This window comes from Cyprinodon tularosa, unplaced genomic scaffold, assembly GCF_016077235.1.
Source record: "Cyprinodon tularosa strain WSP-4 unplaced genomic scaffold, ASM1607723v1 ctg16, whole genome shotgun sequence".
Lineage (NCBI taxonomy): Eukaryota > Metazoa > Chordata > Actinopteri > Cyprinodontiformes > Cyprinodontidae > Cyprinodon > Cyprinodon tularosa.
The window spans coordinates 2,170,178-2,192,988 of record NW_024038437.1 but is presented as its reverse complement, the minus strand read 5'-3'; the positions used below and the strand labels follow the sequence as shown (position 1 = coordinate 2,192,988).

Below are 22,811 nucleotides of genomic sequence, written 5' to 3'. Positions count from 1 at the left end.
TGCAAACATGTAACATGTTTTTTGGTAGCAAGGCTTTATATTATAGCTGTGAAATAAGGTTTTAGGGTTAAAACATGCTAAGCAGTGTCTTCTGTCCTTTTGTCTCCTTCTTGCTTTGGGTTAGTGTCCTGCACATTTGTCTTGTGACTGTTGTCTTTGTCCCCATCTGGACAGAGCCCGACTGTGAGACTGAACTCATGAATCATTCCTTATCAGGGTGCCTTACTGTAGGGAGATGCAGTGCCTAAAACCCAGATTTGGCTGAGTGCTTTTGAATCACCTCTGTTTACATCATGGCCATATAAGACTGTGTGTGGGTGTGCGTGTGTGGCCCAGGTCGATTATGTGATGTAGCTGCTTTAAAAGTCAGATCTGCCGATACACACTGTGTGTGCACCAACTTCCCAGCCATGGCTCATTGGCGAGCGAGGCAATTAAGTTCACCCATGCAAGTCAGCTCAATTATGCAACTGTGATGAGCCCTGGAAAATAACAAAGCATGGCGTATGTGTGGCCGAAACCTTGGACTCTTTGCTGTCTGACTATCAAAATCTATAAGTTAGATATTGTTGATAAAAGACGTTTTGAAATTTTTGGTAAAAATTAGCACCAACTTTTAATTACGAATTTTCTTAGTTCTTTTTAAAATATATTTTAGATATATCATTTGTAGGCTAAAGCTCAACACAAATGTCCCTATTCTGAGGTATCTGCATAAAGGAGGGCAGGCATAAACAATTAACATTGAGCCAGCAGAGGATTAACAGCATGTAAAACTATTGGAGAGGAAAGCAGCCAGGCTGTAATGGGAAAATAAATGGGGCATTCTGCATTTGCTGTCTCTTTTTGCGCTGCACTGTTTGCGTGCACAAACACACAAGCACAATCGCTCCTACGAGGAGCTCTTTACTGAAAGGGATGCTGACTGAGCTCGAGGAGAGAAAAACAAAGGGTTCTTCCTGGGAAAATGGACGCTCCTGGCACCGGATCACAGCTGGCAGAGATGAAGCGCGGTGTGTTTCTGTGTGAGCAATACGCTAATAAGCAGCAGAAATAGATTTGTGTGCTAGCCTAGCTAACTCATGGAGGGTTTTTTAATTAACAACAGGGCTCAATGCATGAAAGCAGAACTTTAGGTGCTTGTCAAATGTTTTGAAGTTTGGTGATGGGTTGTTTTTTGTTGTTCTTAAAGTTTAACGAACGTTACGTTTCTTCATTAAAGTAACAGTTGCTAAGAAAAAACATCCATCCATCCATCCATCCATCCATCCTTCCATCCATCCATCCATCCATCCATCCATCCATCCATCCATCCATCCATCCATCCATCCATCCATCCATCCATCCATCCATCCATCCATCCATCCATCCATCCATCCATCCATCCAACTGATGCTTCAATTCTTGCCACATAGTTTTTTATTTTATTTTGTTATTTTTTTTAACCACAGTAAGGTATGGTATGTACCAGTGGTAATGGTTTGTACCTTACTGCTTTGATATTCCAAACAGGTACTGAAAATTTTTTTTTACACTTATGTGAGCAAAGCAACACACTTGAGGGGGCTTGAGGATGGTATTTTAATCTTGATCCTAAATGAGCAGTGCAGGATTTTAAGAAAACATAGATTGCAGTATGATGGTCAAATATCATTTTAAGGGTATTGCTCAGAGAGCCAGAGTGACAGTGTGTGGGATCGAACTGGCAACCTCAGGATTCAGAGCCCTATGCCCTCACCACTTGGCCACCACTCCCCTAAATCCTAAACCTGAAACAGGGGTCTTAAACCATGGTCTTTAGGACCCACTGTCTGGTATATTTAGTCTGGTATATTCTAGTTTTCCATAATGGAGCAGATAGACATCTAAAACATGTGAGACAGAGAGTTTGATGACAAGGGTTGAAGACCTCTGTCGTAATCCATATATCACACTATTAAAAACAGATCAAGGCCACATGTGTGGGATTACACTACATGTGTGGGATTACAGACTCAAAGGAGCACAGATTAAAATGATGATGATCTTAAAGAGATGAAAGATTAAAACCTTGGAAACAATGGATCCAATTAAATGCTGGTCTGTTTCTTTCCATTGTTTCCTTTTGTAAAATGACACTCCTGGTCCTACTGTGAATATTTTAGATTACTGCTACAGGCTGTCCATCAGAGTGTATCTCTCTAGTTTCTTATTTAATCTTTTTCTTAAGTTAGTGCTGCACATGTCTCACTGGTGTTAATGGTGAATAGACTGTAAGACTCCCTGTGTTCTATGAGGAGAGTGGGTGGTGGATCAAGGACGCGGCAGCTGTTGTGCGATTACATTATGCACGTCTAATTGCATCACACTTGGCATTTGCCAGATCTTTGAGTGATTTATGCTTTCCATTTAGAGCAGGACAAAATATGAGCCCTTGATTTAAAGACATAATTTAGTTGTTTGTCTCAAAGCTGAGACAACAGCAACTAGCAAACAGCGGTACCTCAAACCCAGTTGTCAGCTTGAGCTCTGCTTGTTTGATAATATATTCATTGCAGAAGGCTGCAGATCTAAATATCTCATGCTGTGCCAGAAAGACACTTCCCTGCACGTTTGATTCAGGGGGAGCTTTAAAGAAATACCATGAATCCCAAACAATGTTTTAAATTGTGAGCCATCAACTCATCTGTAAAAAGAGTTACTAAAGCAAGACACATTTTCTTGACCATTTTCAAAGTGAAACCATTGAAAAAGGGATATTTTAACTTTGTATTACCCGAAAGGCACATCTCTGCATGAGTGAGACAATATTAATTTCCCTCACTAATTCATCATCCGTCACCTCATTTCTCATGTGTTGACATGCTCTTTGAACCGGCCACTGACAGCGGCGTTCTTGTCGTGCTTCTCTTTAGGTCGATACCTGCGCCTGAAAATGTTCCGTGAGGATCATGGCTCCTGGATGACCATGTTCTTCAGCACCATCCTCTTCCTCTTCATCTTCTCACACATCTACAATCTCTTCCTGCTGATTGCTGGAGGGATGGAGTAAGACATTTAACTCTTCACACCTTTGCTCCATGTCCTTCTTTAGTTTGCTTCTTCTCATTTGTTAGAATAGGTACACTTCTTTTTCAGCAGTTGTTTATTGGATTTTAACGTCTTGTTGAAGAGAGACATTCAGCCTGGACTTTTAAAACACACTAAATCATAAGTAAAAAAGGGGCACAGTTATCCTGAAGAATCACCTTTAGAGCCAGCATTTATTTTCAGATGATCAAGTTTAATTCTTTTGACACCTGTCTGGCTGAAACAATATGTTGGGGAATTCTTTCACCTGCTGGCCCAGCTTCTTACCTGCTGGGAAACTGCCATGTGCACAGCGAAGCCTGACATCCGCACATCAGGTGCATGACAGGAATCCGTTTATGCATTTGCAGCGTGTCCATCCAAAGGAAAGAAAACATGCCCTTGAAGTCAGCCAGCCAGACAGAAGGTCAGAATGAGATGATTTACCGTCTTGCTCCTTTGGGTTGCATAAAAAAACAGCCTAGACAAAAGGTACAAGCAGTCAACAAAACAAAAGACGCCATTGGTATAATGGAATCTGTCCGTAATGTTGTGCTTTATTTTCTTTCTCTATAATAACAAATAGCTTTAGCTATGCAGAAGGTGCAGATAGATGAAGGACATTACCTTACAGGCGTGTTTATATATATATATATATATATATATATGAGTGTGTGTGTGTGTCCAGGGAGATGTGTTTGCGTAATCAGCCCATCTGTCACTCTGACCAACTCTGTGACACATGCATCCATCTCGCTCTTTCTCTCTAGTTGGCCAGAAAAAAGGAAAGTGAAGGGGCAAGTCCACTGGGACGATGGATGCTGCCTGCTCAGGAAAAAGTTACATTTCCAGTTGCACTTAGTGCTTCTGTGACAAGAGGATTCTCCTTTTTATCTAGATACGGGCTTCTATTTCAGCTGTTAAATGTCAGGAAAAAGGAGACCCACTTTTAGACTGATAGTGGATTTCCTCTTTGAGGGTTTTATGTAGTGATACCCGGAGATTCGTTAAACATAGAGGTTCACTGTATCTTGCAGGAGTAGTCATATCTCCAATACCTTTTGGTGTATATATTTCAATGTGTTTTTTTTTTTTTTTTTTTTTTTGTTTTTTGGTTGGTGGGGGTGGGGATTCTACACAATTTGAACCATCTTCTCTGCAGTTATAGTGACATGTCTTTGAGGCTGAAATCTTTACCCATTTTTACTGTAAAATAACCCAAACTCTGGCTTATTCAATAATGGAGTCATTGAATAACAGTTTTGAAATCTAATTTTCAAAATAATTTAGATTGGGACTTCTGCAATTTTGCTGCAACAGTGCTGCACTTTTTAAATGGTAATGTTCATTTCACTGTTGACAGCTGTATGCATAGAAAGTTCGTTTTGTATACACTTTATGTATACAAAATGACAATAAAGTTTCTCTTAGTCTAAGTCTGCTGGGTTAAACTTTACACATGTTAATGCGTAAACAGGATTTCTCACGGCTATCTTTTGACTTTTGTCTTCCCACTCTGCAATAACAAGCACATTCGTGGAGTAAAGTACATGACTAATAGTTAGTCCCACCGATGGATTCTCCCACCTGAGTTGTTTATCTAAGTAGCTCCTCCAAAGTTACCCTAAGGTTTCTTGGCTGCCTTTCAGTCTGTGTACAGGTGATGGATTTTTATATCGCTTAGTGAGATGATTAAAATGTAGTATACAGTTTTGCACCGTAACGCTACTTAAAACAATACAACTCACCTTTGAGCTGTCCTTTAATGTGTGAATACTTCTTCATAGTATGTTCTCTGACACTTTTAGAGACATAAGCCTCATTACCAAGGTTATTATCACTAGCGAAAACAAATGAAAAGATGAAAAACTAGAACTCTTAAGCATTTCTGCTAACTGAAATGGGAAAAAAACTACACCTTGCACAAAAACAACCTGAAATCTAAATGAAATTGTGGTAAGAGTTTACAAAACAAATAAAAAATAACATAATTTTAAGAGAAAAGGTTTCGTGTGTGTCTTTATCATAAAGCTTTAATATGAAGTCTAGTTTCCGGCAGAGGCGTAGCTAGAATATTTTAATAAGGGTGGCCAGGCAGTTACCAATGCACACTCAGGGGTGTCCGAAAGCGGATAGGCGCCAGAACCTCAGAGTCAATCCACACAGTTTCAACAGGAAAATTAATTACATTTTCTAAATAAAGACTAACTATACTTTCCTACAGCCTTTGCTAACAACTAGAAGCATATATTTAAACATCCATTCTGTCTAAATTAAAGGTTTGGTGGACTAAATTCTTTCAGGTTTGAGTTTTGGGGCGAATATCTTATTCATTGTCTTTACTAACATACTTTTATCAATAACCATTCTGCATAGAATTAATATGTAGAAGTACTTATATCTACATTAAATGGATAACTTATTATTAAAGTAGTTATTTCTGATTTCACTGAAGACTCAGAAATGACTTGCAGAGACATAATTTTCTCTTTACCCCATAAGACAAAATCTATTTCTGGAAACAGCATGAATTCTGTATTTATTATCTTTAATGTTAGTATATTGATGAGCATCATTAACTACAGGGGGGTTTTGTTGTCAATTAATTGTTAATATATGAAGAATTAAAATGTTAAATAAGTTAGAACATTCCACTTGACAGTATTACTGCTGCCACCGTCTGACTTAGAGGGGAAAAAATGGTAGGGGTGGCCACAGGGGTGGCCGCTGATTATCTGAGGGTGGCCATGGCCACCCCTGGCCCCCCATCTAGCTCCGCCCCTGGTTTCCGGTTGCAGTTTTAGTGTTTTTTTTCACTTTACCAGCACATGGCAGTTATGGCAGTCAGGTAATATGTGTTGTTGGACCGGCCTGTCCTTATCTGGGATTTTTAAAAATATTTATTACTTATTTTAAGTAATAAAAACTAATAGTGAAACTAATAAAAACTAAGCAGAAACTAAGCATTTTCAAACAATAAAAACTAAACTAGGTAACAGATAATGGGAGAGTGACAGCCTAGTGGTTAGGGCATAGAGCTTGGAATCCTGAGGTTCTGAGTTTGAGCCCCACTCCCACAGTCTGCCACTCTGACTCTCTGAGCAAGACCTTTACCCAACACTGCTTCCCAAGGGGATGGGTTAAATGCAGAAATGCAATACATGTCTCCATTGTGAGATCAATAAAGTTCAATCATTTTTTAAATATTATTTTAATAAATCCTGAAAAACAAATTCTAAACTAAAATAAATTTCAAAATCAGAAGTCAAAACTAAAAAATAAAAACCAAACCTTTGTCGATACGATAAGCATTCTTTGCACTGTTTCTATTAGCTTTCACAAATGGCTCCACCTTGCAAGAACCAATATGCAGTTCCTATTTAGCTTTTGCACATTAACTGACAAAGCATTTAGAACTCTTGTGTAGCTCTCTTTGTAAAGACAGATGGCGCTGTTGTAAAGGATTTGGACCCACCACCATCAGAGCATTGAGCTCATCTCTGCACTATGCTCTCACCCACACACACACCTTCCTGTCCCATCTTTCCCTGCCCGCGTTCCCTCTTCGCTCCAACAGATTGTCCGCCGAGGACTCAGACCCTGCCAAAAGCCATTAATGCTCACATCTCTGTTCAAGACTGATATTTAAGAGCAAGTTCCACCTTCTGCCAGGACGCTGCCTATGAAAAAAACGGTCTCAAGGCTGCAGCAGCATTAATGCTGTGAAGTGAGCTAAAAGGTGATGGAGAGAGGGAGAAAAAGGGCTCTAGCTCTGATGATGCAGTGAAACTTAAGTCTTTTGATCTATGTCCAAACCCTGTTTGCATTGCTCTCCTTTTTCCTCCAGCCGCTGCTGCCGCACCCAAGGCAAAACCATTGTAGTTTTTGTTACAGCCCAAAGAAAAAGTGTCCCTTTGTTGCTGAAGCTATAAGAGATATCTTTTCTGTGGTTTCTGTTCATTATCTTTTTTATTTTTTACCATTAATGGTTGGTATTTTAGCATGTTTCAAGCTCTGACATTAATCGACAATGCTGCACTGAAAGGGGAATGCTCTTCTGCTACACACATACCCCCCTACAGTTCGTGTCGTGCCCTTCTTTCAAGTTGCAGGAACATGTTTGTGTGTGTGCCAAGATAGAATAGAAAGGGTTGGGTTTGTGTCTGTAGCCCCACTGTCTCTCTGACCTGATGTCGTCTTCCCTGTACCCACCCGCCGCTCATTAATATGCTTTAATTTTCTCTGACCTTTTATTTGGACCTGAGCTTGATTTAATTAAACCCAGAAATACATGCACAAGGAAAAAGAGATGAACCATGCGGGCACTGGGGCAGCAAACAACCCCAGATAAGAGATTGTATATCTATTTGGATGACAAGTATTTATTCCGGCTTAGTGATGTAAAAAGGATTCATCAGGGCTGTTATCGCTCAGCTCAAAGAGATTTCCAGCCTGTGTAATCATACACAATGCGAGACAATATTTGCATAGCCACTTCTAGGTCAACGCCAACTACCTGTTCCTTGGCTTATGTCGTAGCAGGGTGGAAAATAAAAAGGTCCGATCTCAGTGACGGCACTGGGAACTGTAATCCAGTCTTGTTACCAAGCCCTCACATCTGGACTATTTGCATTTTAATACAACTGTCAGATTAGTAGGGCACTGTTTGTGTGAAACCACGGGAGTGTGACAGCCTAGGGGGTTTGATGGGGCTTCATGAATGTTCCGTCATGCCGCACGATCCCATTCTGCTGCCTTACGGCACCATTACCAGCCAAAATCAGCCCCTAATTAGGTGTTGTTATTTAATTAAGATGGCCCCGTGCATGGTGCATACATTAATCAAGGATAATTTGGATAAAAGCGGGACGTAAAGTGTGTGAAGGTGGAGGGAGGGGAGCTGGGAATTTTGAGTGGATCTAATGAGGAGTTGGGAGTAGGGCATTGATGCTTGAAGTATTGCTCTGTTAAAACTTTTAAATAGATCGTTTCTCGTTGCTCTGGATAACTCCTTTGGCCTCTTTATTTATAAAAAAAAGAATTAAACTATAAATTCAGCTGAGACAGTAACATGCTGTAAAAAGAAAAAAAAAATCAAGATTTGAGCAACATTTTTACTAACTAGGAATCATATTTTCTTTCATAAATTCCAAAACTGTAATTGTCTGGAGTTGAAAACATGAATAGAATTTTTAATAATACTTACAATGCATGTTTTATGCTTGTCTAATTCAAAAATGATTGTAGCGTCGGCAGACATCGAAAATGTTCATTTTTTGTTGTTGTAGTTTTTTTTGTTTTTGAGATTAGAATACAATTTTCTTAAATCTTAGATTTTGTTTTGCAGAATCTCTGTTTAGTGAAGAATTATCCAGTTTAGCTATGAAAGTCAAGGGCTTAAAACTACACTACTCAAAAAAATTAAAGGAACACTTTGTAATCAGAGTATAGCATCAAGTTAATTAAACTTCTGGGATATTGATTTGGTCAGGTAAGTAGCAGAGGGGGTTGTTAATCAGTTTCAGCTGCTTTGGTGTTAATGAAATTAACTACAGGTTCACTAGAGGGGCAACAACGAGACGGCCATCAAAACAGGAATGGTTTTAAAGGTGGAGGCCGCTGACATTTTTTATCCCCTCCTCATCTTTTCTGACTCTTTCACCAATTTTGCATTTGGCTAGGGTCACTGTCACTACTGTTAGCATGAGGCGCTACCTGGACCCTACAGAGGTTGCACAGGCAATCCAACTCCTCCAGGATGGCACATCAATGCATGCCATTGCCAGAAGGTTTGGTGTGTCTCCCAGCACAATCTCAAGAGCATGGAGGAGATTCCAGGAGAGCTGGACAGGGTCGTAGAAGATCTACAACCCATCAACAGGACCAGTATCTGCTCCTTTGTGCAAGGAGGAGCAGAAGGAGTACTGCCAGAGCCCTACAAAATGACCTCCAGCAGGCCACTGGTGTGAATGTCTCTGACCTCTAGTACCTAGGGCCTAGTGTGCCCTGTGCTCACTGCCCGGCACCATAGAACTCGATTGGCATTTGCCACAGAACACCGGAATTGGCCAGTCCGCCACTGGTGCCCTGTGCTTTTCACAGATGAGAGCAGGTTCACCCTGAGCACATGTGACAGACGTGAAAGGGTCTGGAGAAGCCGTGGAGAACGTTATGCCACCTGTATCATCGTTCAGCATGACCGGTTTGGTGGTGGGTCAGTGATGGTCTGGGGAGGCATATCCATGCAGGGACGCACAGACCTATAAAGGCTAGACAACGGCACCCTGACTGCCATTATGTATCGGGATGAAATCCTTGCACCCATTGTCAGACCTTTGCTGGTGCAGTGGGTCCTGGGTTCCTCCTGGTGCACGACAATACCCGGCCTCATGTGGCAAGAGTATTCAGACAGTTCCTGGAGGATGAAGGAATTGATACCAATGATTGGCCCCCACGCTCCCCTGACCTAAACCCAATAGAACACCTCTGGGACATTATGTTTCGATCCATCCGACGACGCCAGGTTGCACCTCAGACTGTCCAGGAGCTCAGTGATGCCCTGGTCCAGATCTGGGAGGAGATACCCCAGGACATCATCCGTTGTCTCATTAGGAGCATGCCCCAACGTTGTGAGGCATGCATACACGCACTTAGGGGACATACAAATTACTGAATACCATTTTGAGTTGCTGCAATGAAATTTCAGCAAAATGGACTAGCCTGCCGCATAATTTTTTCACTGTAATTTTCGGGGTGTCTTTGAATTCAGCCCTCTGTAGGTTGATGATTTTCATTTCCGTCAAATGATGTGGCATCCTTGAGTTCCTAACACATCACCATGTCCATATCAGTATAAATAAACAGCAGGATTTTTCCTCCATTGAGATCTGATGTGTTTTCAAAGTATTCCTTTAGTTTTATTAGGCAGTGTATAAAATAAAGATAAATACAGATACATGCATTCCAGAGTCTAGTCCTAATAGAAACCATAAAATAGCTCTTTTAGCCTAAATCAGATTCCCACTTTAGTGTCATAAGCTGTCAGCTTGTATCCAGTCCCTACATAGATGATGTGAATTTTAAGGACACTTTTTGTTTTTTGGCCAAGCAGTGAGTTCTTGTTAGGTGACTCCACAATAGAACAACTGAAAAACTAATGTGGTGATGTGATATCATGAGATCTGTGGATTGCAATCTTGCTAAAAAATGAAGATACAATATTATTAAGTGCAATAGACCCTAGAATGAGTCAGTCTAGCAGGGGCAAAAAACTATTTGTAATTTAACCCCCATAACACAACCCCCATCTAAGAGTGGTTGTGGTTTAAAAAAGGCTGTTGCTCAAATCATTAACTCATTAATTTGGTTATTTAGAAGGTTGGAAGCAGTTCAATATTGATTATGTTATATATAATCATTTAAAAATTGAAACATTCACAACCACACTGACATCCTAATGGAAAAATTAAGACCACAAGTTCAGAGTACCTGTTTGATTTATTCTCCAGGCAGGGCTGTTTCTATATGCCATTGGGGCCTAAGCCCATAACTGAGGCCTGATGCATGACCCCACTTCAAAATTAGAACCAACACGATGCAGAATAATCACCATACAAACAACAAGTATTCATTCTCTTCGATATGTAATTTATAGCACTACATAAAAAAAAAATGGCAAAATATAATCATTTATGTTGTAATTATCAGATTTTACCACTTAAACTAGATCTGTATAATTTTGCCAAATATCAAAATTATGGTATTTCTTTTTTTAAACAAAAGTGAGGTTTTATTTTTCCTCTGTATTAAACACGCATGTATATGTTTAAACAAAATTAATTTCATTAGCACCACTTTAAAGGCTGGAGTGAGAAAATTTGTGTTTCACTCGCGTTAAATGGAACAAGGCCCAATTGTTCTCTGGGATTATATTACAAATGCAGTTTGACATCAGAAAATATCTGCTCAAAAACAATTGTGTTGAAAAATGTAAGTTTGAATTGCAAACAACAAACAATGAGTACTAAAAGAAACCTAGACAATAATATTCAACAACTGTGAACAACTATGGCTCTTGTCAAACATTAGGTTTAAAATATTCCAAAGATCAGCAAATATTTCTTTCTATTGAAATCAATACCTGTTCTCTAAGCCTCTCATGTAAAGCTGACAAAAATATCAGATAAATCGTGGCTAAATTGGCTAAATTATTCATCTAAATTAGTATTCAAATAATCAATGCCAAATGCAACATGCCATCTGTTGAAGAAACTAACTACTTAGAGCAGTATTTAAGCAACAAGTGTACAACATAGACATTTTCAATTTTATATGCAAAATGTCTGTTTGTCAATGTCTCTCTAGAACTCAAGCAACAGTTCTTAGGATTGAATTTAGTTTTTTTGTTGCATGTCCTAGCCATTTAAAATATATTTAAATGTCAATTTTAACTTGTTTGTATTGTATATGCAAGTGCTATACAGTTCAATTAAATAAAACAAGTTCAAAACAATAATAACAAGAAAATACATATGAAAATATATTGAGACTAAAACAAATATACTGCATGACTATTGTTATAAGAGAATATAAAACTCTGTTTGAATCAGATGCCAAACAGTAGAAATGGATCTTGAGCAAAGATTTAAAGTCTCAACACTCTCAAAAGTCCATACATAAAAAGTTAAACCGTTCTGAATGTTAGGAGAACAAAATGCAAGCCTGATAATTCCACATATAAAAACTATTTATTTTCGGAGAATGTGTTTATTTAAGAGGAACTATGCAAATTAACAAACATCTAGAAAAAGTAAACTATATTATTTTATTTTCCATGTGAATCCCAGAGTGTTCATGCTTCTTTTACTTTTCAAAAAAATACTTTAAATCAGTCCTACCTGTCTTTATTCATGCTTAATCAGATCCTGACGTTTAAAAAAAAGGAGGCAGACAGTCAAGGCAGGAGAATAAAGCGGTTGACTCGCTCCATGCTGTTAGCCAAGCCTCATAGCTAAACCAGGTCCTGGGGAAAAAACAGAGTGAACCGTCTCCTCCTGTCTTTGGACTGCTGATTAATTTTGGTGTTTGACTGATCAGGTCCAAACGGCTTCACCTCCAGCTTCTCTTGGTAAGTTTTTTAAGGGATTTCACATCTGGGCCCTTCATTAACCTTCCTGCTACCTCAGGGTGCCAAAGAAGTGCACCCTAAGCTCTCCTATACTTCTGTATTGCAGAGGAGCTACTGCGCATGTACAACTTTTAACCAGAGTCTATCACCAAAGATTTTTATGCCCTTGGGCTGAAATATGTCACTAATCTGACGAAAAAACGAAACTGCTTTACTCTTCATTAAAGATAAAATATTTATCTTGCACATCTAAAAAATATATATAAATTCATTTCAAAATATTTAAATTTTTTAATTTATTTTTCTTTTTTTTTTAAATGTCTTAATCTAGGTCATTGGACAGGTGGGGCGGTGCCCTAGTGCCCTCTATTGGCCAGCCGCCACTGAGCCCAATAAAATTAGAATTTTAACCTGGATCTTGAAATATCTAAGAGAAGCTGTTTCGTTGATGGAAGTAATCTTACTGGAGAGTGAATTTTAAAGAAGTCATAAAATGCAAAACCAAGTTTCCATTGTCATAGATGAATAACGATAGTTCAGTGCGTGAAATAGACGTACAGAGAAGTTCAAACCCCATCGAGGCCTACTTTGTTTACAAATCTCACAATTCTAAACACTGAATTGATGTCAACTCGAGTATGTTGCCTAATTTGTTTCTGGCCTGTAGTTTTGTCACGCCCCGAAATTGACAAACAGACCAGCCCACTGGTTCACTGGCCCAAGAATATAAGGCCCCGTCCACACGAAGTCAAACCCTGGCCTAAACGCACAAATTTTTCACCAAACCAGCCTCTCATCCATATGAAGCCGGCGTTTCGGGGGTCTGTAAACTATCTTTTTTTTATTCAGCCTTCAGAGTGGGAAGATTTTGAAACGCCGTTTTCACGTTTCCATCTTTAAGCTCTAACCGCATTTTTTTTTTACACGCATGCGTCATAGCGTCGCCTCTAAACACGCATGCGCGACACAGTATCACAACAACAATGGCGCCGTACTGTGTTGAATGGTTGCTGCTCATGCTACTCACCCTGCTGTCGGGCTTACAACAGAATCTTCTTCTTCTGGAATATCTCCAGGAAGAACAGAGCAATATCGACGACATAGTTCAGCACCTGAATTTGACTGAACCACGAAAATGGACCCGCAGGGCAAACATGTATAAATATTAGTGCGCATGCCCAACATTTCGTCGCCTATTTTTGCTTTGGCACGACAGCGCCACTTACAGGCCTGGCATACATTTTGCAGCGTTTTCATGTATTCGTGTGGACGATCACATTTATTTTACGTCTCCGTCTTTACGACAAACGTTCTGGAAAATATTAGCGTTTCGTGTTTGTTTTGACTTCGTGTGGACGGGGCCTAAATAGAGTTAGATAAAAGACACCAGTTCAGCTGTTTAGCCTACAGTTGGGTTTACAACTGGGCCGCTGACTGGACTGGACTGGCACTCCGGGTCAGGTTTGTTTACTCTGTCCCAAGCCGGCTCCCTTCCCCGTCCGCCAGGGTTCCCAGACCATCAGTGAGCTGATGGTCGATTTTGAAATTCCCCCCGGACATTTTTTTAGGTATGAGAAGTAGGATATGTCCAGGAAAAAGAGGACGTCTGGTCAGCCTACCATATCAACAATCTCGATGTTTCAGTGAGTGAGTGCTTGTTGCTATGATGCGTATTTGCTCAGCAGCTTCGCTTGTTGTTAACCAACCAATCAGCGCACAGCTCATCTAAATATTCATGAGCATACCATAAAAGGAAGAAAACCTTTCATTCTAGGGATTTTAACCAGGCTTGCATTAGGGCTCATAGAACAGCAAACATGCGATTTTCAGCCCAACCAATGTTACACACTCTAGTCAGGACCAGCACCAAATATCCTATAGAATCATTCTATGACCCCTTTAATAAGATTACCGAGATATAAATGGGCCAAACATTTCATATTTTGAAGACAGGCAACCAAATCTCAGTTCTAAACAAACAGGATGCCAGTGAAAAAAAGCGAAAAGCAGAGATATGTTCTCTTGTTTTTTAGTACCTGTTAAAATACTAGCTGATTGGAATTTGGGCAATTTGTGGGCGATAGAAGAATGTTCTATCTACTCCAATATACAGAATTATCCAACTGAGAAGAAATAACAGCTTGAATCACTTTTTCAAGGTGTTTGGTTGGAAGGTATGACTTCCTCCAAGAAATTAGTTTTTAGTTTAGAAAAATAGAAAAATGCATTCATCTCTTTGCCTAGATAAAAAGCACTATATAAGATAAAACTCTTATTTCTCACAGCATTATTATTAATGTCGTAGTTTGTGTTCAAAACTTTTATTCAGGTATGCTAACTCACTTAAAGCATCTCTTAAGTTAGTTAGTTAGTTAGTTAGTTAGTTAGTTAGTTAGTTAGTTAGTTAGTTGAAAAATACTTAACAATTTCATAGCTGCAGTCATTTGTTGTTGTTGACAGAAAAGATCTCAGTTATTATTTTATCAGATTTAAAATCTGATTGTAAGGCTGTATCGTGTATCTAAAGGCAACACCATCTGTTCTCTGATCTGTTTTCTTTAGTTTCATTATAAGAATGTCGACTTCTGCAGTTTTATTAGATAACTGTATCATCCTCTGGGCCTAGCTGCCAGCTATATCATGACAGCTCTGCATACAGTTCCAACTAATTCTGAGAATATAGTAACTTTGTCACTACATTTAGTGAGTGTACATCTCTATTATTAATCCTCCAAAAAGCAATCAGGCACAGATCTAGTAACCTTTTCTGGTACAGTGGAGATTTACCTAAACCGCTGCATTCTTTTTAACAAGCTACGGGCTGCAGTGGATCCATCTGCCATCCCTCAGCACTCACAGGTGGACCAGTCCTCTCAAAGCAGCCCCCTTAGTTTCAGTCAAAACAGACAGTCACCTCTCCACAGGCTGTTGCTGGGGTTTATAGGTCCCTAAATGAATCACAAGGTTATGAAACCAAACCAAACCAGAAAAAAATAACTGATCTAATATATACAATAGACTTTAAATAAATGGAAAGCCAACACACGCTCTTTTCTTAGATGTTGGCATCAATGAGTGCAATTAAACTGCCTCTACAAGAAATAAAGATGGAAGTTTTTATGACCTTTGATGGAAGCTTATTTTATAAACCCTTAATTATTGTCAAAAAACTGTTTTCTTCTTGTTCCTTGTTTTTAGTTTCCATGATTAAAAAAAAGCAGAGCTGTTGCCTAGAAGTGAAGTGATATAGGATGAGAGATGGATGGGGAGGTTGCAGATTGTGGAAGCGTTTAATGAGGAGCAGAGTGTCGGATGTGGCATTTTGATTGCAGAGCTTGCCTGAGCAGGATTAGACCCCACTGTATAAGTGTATTAGTCTTTGTTTGGCTCATCCTTTGTGCTGCATGTGTGCGAGTCCCTCCTCGTCTGTCTGTATGTTTGCTTGTTTAGCGCTAAGCTGGGCTCATGCTGCGGACAAAGGGCTAGATAAATAGCATGTTGCGGTATTCACATGCCTCCTGTTGCATTGCTCGTACACATGGGATCTTACAGTGGGTTCTGTGTGCTGCCCTTTAACTTTTTTTTCGTTGAAATGGGTCAACAACAAGCTGTTAGCTTGGAAATATTTGACAGATTTGGTTTATTTGTGCTTTACTGCCCTTTTCTCGTTATGTAGAAGCTGTCATATGGGTTACAATCTTTGCTTGGATCTGTTTATGTGTAACTTCTTACACCAAATGTGCAACCACTTTAAGCTTTAAGGTCCACAGCAGGTTGTTATATTTTTGCAGACACACAAAAATATTGCTTTTACAATATATATTTTAAAAAGAAACAAAAACATTTGTACTAGGTGAATTAAGGTTTGTTGAGTTTTATTTTTATTATTATCATTTATGTTTATACAGTGAGCTCTAGGGCCTCTAAAACAATCACAACACAGAGCTGGCTGGTATGTAAATTTTTTTTATTTTTTGATTGCTGTCTGGGAAGCTGCTGCTGGACAGATGGCTGCAAGCTGTCGACCTCCAGCACTTTCCACATCTTCTCCCAGGATAAAAAAAACAGTTTTCTCTAGTCCTAAAATCCACAGCCATGTTCTTGTTTATGTTGATAAATCATCAGCATTACGAGCATCACAAATGCATCCTCCGACTTTCTTTGTGTGCATTTTTATAGATTATGATATTAATGGCCTGCTCTGACCTTTTGCATTGATGTTCAAATAAATGAACCTTTAAACAGCAGATTGTAGTAGGCCTATCATACTAAAAAGAAATCACTACTTGCATACCCAAATGAGTCTTTTAATTTTTGGTGTTCTCTGATATGAAAATTGATTGCAGTTTGCAAACCACAGTGTGTCTTTAGCACAGCTCATGCCCACGTGTACTTTGTACGCTCACCCCCTGCTGTTTTTCACACTCCTACACATCCACGTTACGTTTGGTATGGGAAAATGAGTCATTACTGTGGCCTCCGCGTTTGATGGCTGATTAGAGGAGAAGTCTTCCATTTAAAGCCATTTGCTCTTCACTAGGAGAGGCTTTCAGGAAGTAAGGACACTTTTCTGTCTCCCTGCTACGTCTTGGGATATAAATGATCTGAACTGGTGGATACACTAATCTCAATATATTGAATTGACAAAGAAAGTTGCTCTCAAGCTGTCAGATTTATAACAATAAAAATACATCTATCTTAAGGACAAAGCATTGCTAAAAAGAAATGCTTTAAAATTGTTCTAATTAATATTATCTGCTCCACACACCTCTTTTTATTTTTTATACCATTTTGCTCACTTGGCCAATTGCTTTTTATTTTTGCCTTTTCTCTTTTTTAATATGAGGTGGAGGGACTTGTTTTGACTCCCATATATGCAAAATATTAGATTTACACAGCCTGATATTTCTATGTGTCACCTGCAGAATGCAACAGTGATGCTGCATTTCATGGGTTAGACCAACGGCCAGCTTGGCTTTAAACAAAAGCCCTTTTAGAATCTCTGAACCTCTCTATGGCCACTACCCCTGCCTTTAAAGGTTGCACTCTTGGTCTGCTGCTGGGAGCATATGCTAGCCAGCACACGTGACTCATGAGTATGGCGGAGTGCGCCTCCATTGGATAATGGTGGAGAAACACTGAACCTAGAAGTACACACCTAAACAAGTACAACTCAGTCAAGTAATTGCATTTTTATTATGCTGACTAATGGTCTGTCAAACAAATCGTTTTCCTGAATAATTTATGTGTAACTAGCTGGTAAATTTGTTCAAAGACACAGCTGTTACTCTGAAAGGCAACAGCAGAATTTGAGTGAAATTTTGACAACTGAGAGCATAGCGTCCTGTTATGCTGAAATGCACTGGCAAGAGCCCTGCAAAAAACAAATGTTTTGAACTGTGAAAAAAAACCTTGTTGCACATTTGAAATGAACTGTAAAAGGCAAAACAGTAAAAAACTATTCATTGTTAATAATCCAAATGAATTGATGAAATGGATCATAAAAGATGATCTCTATGTTATTCATTTATGTTTCTGTTTTTGATTATGTATTTATTTATTTATTCTACACTTACTGAGTCACACAGATTTCTTTAATTTTTTTAATGTCACACAGTGATTAGTAATAGTGCCAAAAACCGCAACGCTCAAAATTGTAGGTGGGGCTTCAATCAAAGCTCCAGCCATCATCAGGCCCATGAAAATGCAACATGTTTCCTGCAGGGTACAGAGGCCGAGTCCAGTCGAGCTGTGCGAAGTCGAGATGGGCTTTAATCAGTCTGAACTGTTGCTAGTGCTCACATCTTGCGCAGGTTTTGGGGCATTACACATCAAGAAAACATTTGCCTCTGCTTTTTGACCACTTTAGCGGGTAAAACTTCCCTTAGAAAAACTTAAATTATATTAGCATAACGCTCAATAACAGCGGGTGTGATTACTCTAGGACATACAAGAAAAACAAGAAATTTCCACAATGGTGTTATAAATTTATCCGGATTTCTGTGCACAGAAATCTGAAAATCTTTGCTCCAAAGTCTGAGAAAATGTGCGTTTTTAGACCTAGGCCCCATTGTTATGAGCAGGGTATACGGTTATACTTTCTGCTTATCTTTTTTTCAGAATCTTTGTTTCCCCTTTTTTTTTAATAAAGGAACCTATGTTTTAAATGGTTAATGGCATTTACTTATATAGCGCCTTTATTCAAGTCAGGAGACTTGACCAAAGCGCTTTACACTACATTCATTCACCCATTCATGCACACACTGATGGTGGCAAGCTACATTGTAGCCACAGCTGCCTCTGACCACCATCAGTAGACAATGCACGTGAAGTGTCTTGCTCAAGGACACAACGACACTGAAAGTCGAAGTCGGGGCTTGAACTGTCAATCCTCTGTCGTCCTTTTAGGAGTTTCCCCCCTCGTTCCACTGATGGGGAAAGTAGCAGGGAAGTGCTGAGTTGTGGCTGTCAGCCATCACAGCTGAACGCAGCAACTCCAGCCAGTCAGAGTAGTTTCACCTGCATTTCTGAAGCATTGCAGATGTGCTGTTGCTCTCAGCTTCTCTAAAGTCATTGGCTCTTCTATTTTGTCTTGTTATTTTTGTCCACTAACCACATTGAATCGGTCAAGTTTACTAGTGAATGACTATCTGTGCAGACTTTGAGCAGCATTTTTTGGACTTTTATATAATAACAAGTTATACTCAGTTAATTCACTTATGATCCAACAAAAAGGTTAGATAAAGAGCAAGCAGCTGCGGATTGTGCTGGCTACGTGATGACCTTACTCTTTTATTATTCTACTTAAACCATACACATAAGGACACTACTATTACTGTTGTGCAATGATACAATCCTTAAGTTGTCCGGTTCCAGCTGCATATTCTACTCACTTGCGAGGCTTAATTGCAGACCTCCAACAACGGGATTTTTGTTACTTCCTACTGCTGGATAAAAAGCTAGGGATGATGTTGGTTGTTGTATCAAAGACTTACGTGTTGCATAATTTCCATTGAATAATGGAAATTATCTTGTAAGGCGTGCTCTGTTCCTTGAGTGTATTATGTCACTGCCTTAGTAGGTATTGTTTTTAATTAAGGCCTATTAGTAATGCTGTTCACACAGCATCACACCTTATAAATTATAGTTGTGAGTGTATACTAGAGCTGCTGACTCGTGGACTGTTGAATTGGAATTACCATCCCAATATAATGTGTAGTATATCACAGTTACAAAGGATAGCTGGGATGCAATATTAGATAAGTTGAAATGTTTCAGGTGAAATATGTTCCAACTCTGTTTGCCAGTATTATATTTGGCCCGCTGAATAGACCATTTGGCTCCAAATGTCCAAACCTGATATAGATCCTTGTGTTACAGAAGCTTAGAGTGGTGGGAGCATTACTGTATTAGAAAAGAGGGATTTTTAAGCTATAATCTTGAATCCACCATAATTATGAAATAACAGTCCTTGTACATTGTTTTTGTGTTAAAATACATGATGTGCCGTGATGCAACTTTTCATTTCCGATTTGACGCCGATATTGCAATTTTTTAGAATGTGATAATAACCAATATTGCCTCGATACTAGGGATGCACGATATAATCGGCCCCCTATCGGTATCGGCCTGTATCGGCCTTAAAACTGCATATCGGACATCGGCCACCCTACCGATATTAAACCTGATATTTGATCAGCTTCTGAGTTTCTAAAGTCTAAAAAAAAAAAAAAAAATACTACTTCTTCTTCTTCCTCTAAAACTTCTTTTTTACAGACTTCAAAACTTCTAAAGACGAGGGAAAAAATATTGATACATTAAAATATCACAATATCTTCATATGCTGATATATTGCCATTTAAAAACACCATATCAATTTCTTTTACTAATGAAATATTGCTATATGTCATCGTTATGCTACCAAATCCCCCGAAAATTCACGGAATTTTGCCATATTTTTAAATGTTGCTATATTGACGCGGTATCGATCTATTTTACTAACAAAATCTCACAAGAATGTGCAAAATATCACGAGAGTTTGTAACAGAACGATGAAATTTCACGAGATTTTAAAAGTAAAATAGATCGATACCGCGTTTTTAAAAATCTATTTGATATCAGCATATGAAAATATATTGGAGTATATTATTTTTCAAAGTGTCAGAAATGGATAACAAAACTGCTATTTTCAATGACTACTTATTTTTGTCCAGCTTTAACATCGGTATCGATATCGGTTATCGGCTACATGAGTTTTAAAATATCGGCATATCGGATATCGATCAAAATCCCAATATCGATACAATATCAGCACAAAATATATCAGCTTTCATCACTTATTTTAATAATCAAGTAATATTGTTATAATATAACAGGGAACAAAAGTAAACAACAACAGATATAAAAACAATTGACTCGTGTAAAACTAACCAGTGAGTTACAAAAAATTTTAACAGAAACAGAACATTTCTATCAGCAAGAAAACAGTGGAGATTTTCTATCCCAGCCGATAAAATTAGCTTTTGACCTATTGATCCGATAATAATAATGGATCAGGACATTCCTACCTCTTAATAAATTATGTCATCGATACCATAAAGTTTTTTTCGGCTGTATATGTAAACAAAAAAACTCACCTATTTTTAACATACTTTGTACAAAAATAGCTAATGGCACATTTTGGTACACATTGATCCAAAGATAACTGTAGAACAGGAACAAAAAAAAAAAAACATGTAGAATTATGCACAGAAAACAGATAAAAACTATAACTGATCCATTATTATCCTGATCAGGCAGTCTGAGTCTCAAAAAGTCACATTGTTTTCCAATCAATGAATGTCTAAGTCCTAATAAGTTGTCAAATAAAGTCAGTTCAGCCTTGTTTCGTCGCCAAATATTATTAAAAAATCTTCATAAATAAAGAATAAAGTATTGACATCTAACGCCTTAGCTGACTGTCTGGAGCAAAAGAGGAAGGGACATGTCACCTCAGTAAGATGGAGGAAAAGGGGAAGGGATTTTTTTTAAGAAACCACCAAATGGGTATCATGCTTACCCGCAAGAGCTACTATGATCATGAAGAAGAGAGAAGTATTTGCACCTCTAAAGCTGTAATGAACCAACTGCAGCAACTTGTTATTTCTTTCTGTTTGTATGAAGAAAGCCAAGAAAGTTTGTCAAAGTACATCATTAATTAACACCTGGCCTCTCTGTTGTTGTATAAATGAAGAATTGTTATTTAGTGATGTAGTTAAAGTGGATAAAGTTAATCTATTTTTATAATACTGTATGCTAAGACAGTAACAAAGTAATCAAACTAGAAGGATCTGTGATGTATCTGTAACATAAATATGGATATTATGGTTGAGACTTTGAACACATAGTACTTGCTAAAGTCTGTGTAATGAAAAGGCGACCATTTAGGTAAAATGGATCTCTGCAGAAAAGTCACATACCTCAGACACTGCAGTTTAGGCAGTCACATTATTTTCATTTATATTTTAAAAAAAAGTAAAGGGGTCAGCTTTCAAATTATGTACCTCCAGTAATTTGGCCTTGCAGTTCCTTAGTTATCTGCTTTTCCACTTGGGTATGGAAAAAGGTAAGGATTACCGGTACTTAAAACAAGGTGGATGTTAAGAGGCTAGTGACTATTGATGTGCAGAACTTTTCAAGGTGCATTGTGGATCATTGTTAGTGTACTACTTTCATTCACCAGACATTTGGACAATCCTACAATATGGCAATACCTCTATTTAGTGCTCTATATAGGGGTTAGGGTGCGCATACGGACACAGCCTCAGTCATCTGTCATTATTGATTCCATCTGTAATATTGGTCTGTCCACTCCGCAAAATAATTCAAAGCCTCTTCCAACAGACTGATTGCAGGTAGAAATGGGAATGTGGAAAAACAAGGGTACCAGAAGACATAAAGTTTCTGAGGAGAACTACACTGAGAAGGAAAGAAAAATAATAAATAAGAGATGAAGAACGACAGATTGTAAACCGAGAGGACAAAACATATTGTAGCAATGACTCTAAGGCTGAATCAGAAAATAAAAAGAATGCTTAAGCCCTGAACTTAAACATGGAGCAAGACAGTTAAACTGTTTCGTATATTTTAGAATTATTATCAACATTTCTGTACAAACCCCACTTCTTCATAAAATGTATTCTTTAACTCTTCACCTCCCATCCATTCTAGCCTGCAGCAAAAATAGCATGGGTCAGCCGAATTCCTTCACATAAGGCAGAACACCTTAAACCTTGAAGTAAGATAGCTACCGTAAAATAAAACAACAGTAAGTTCTTTCGGTTCAGAACAAACACAGATCACACAGACTGACAAGCTTGGAGAAAAACAAGTGCAAAAACTTACTCTGGTCTGATGTTTCTCAGTTTAAACCCTGATATTAATATAATGTGGTTCTCCTTTGAATGAATGGCATAAAAGCATCAATCTATGTTGCATGGATCAGTTTTTCAAGCTTGCATTAAGGTGTAGAGGATATTTTTTTTTGGCCCAAATTTGTAACAAAATATTTGAAGATTTTTTTCATTTTATTTTAATACAAATAAGATGTTTTTGTTTTTCTTCATGTGAACGTATTAAAAGCTGAAAGTACCTAATT

General features: G+C 38.4%; 1 protein-coding gene across 4 annotated transcripts in view; it reads left to right on the top strand.

Annotated features, from left to right (window-relative positions):
* The window catches only part of tmem117 (transmembrane protein 117), a 77,809-nt gene that overhangs the window by 28,468 nt on the left and 26,530 nt on the right, over positions 1 to 22,811 (top strand). For all 4 annotated transcript variants that reach the window (XM_038280379.1, XM_038280378.1, XM_038280376.1 and 1 more), the window contains one exon: positions 2,895 to 3,027. In XM_038280379.1, coding sequence (XP_038136307.1) covers positions 2,915 to 3,027 — 113 coding nt within the window. In that variant the 5' untranslated portion in view covers positions 2,895 to 2,914. The remainder of the gene's footprint in view (positions 1 to 2,894; positions 3,028 to 22,811) is intronic.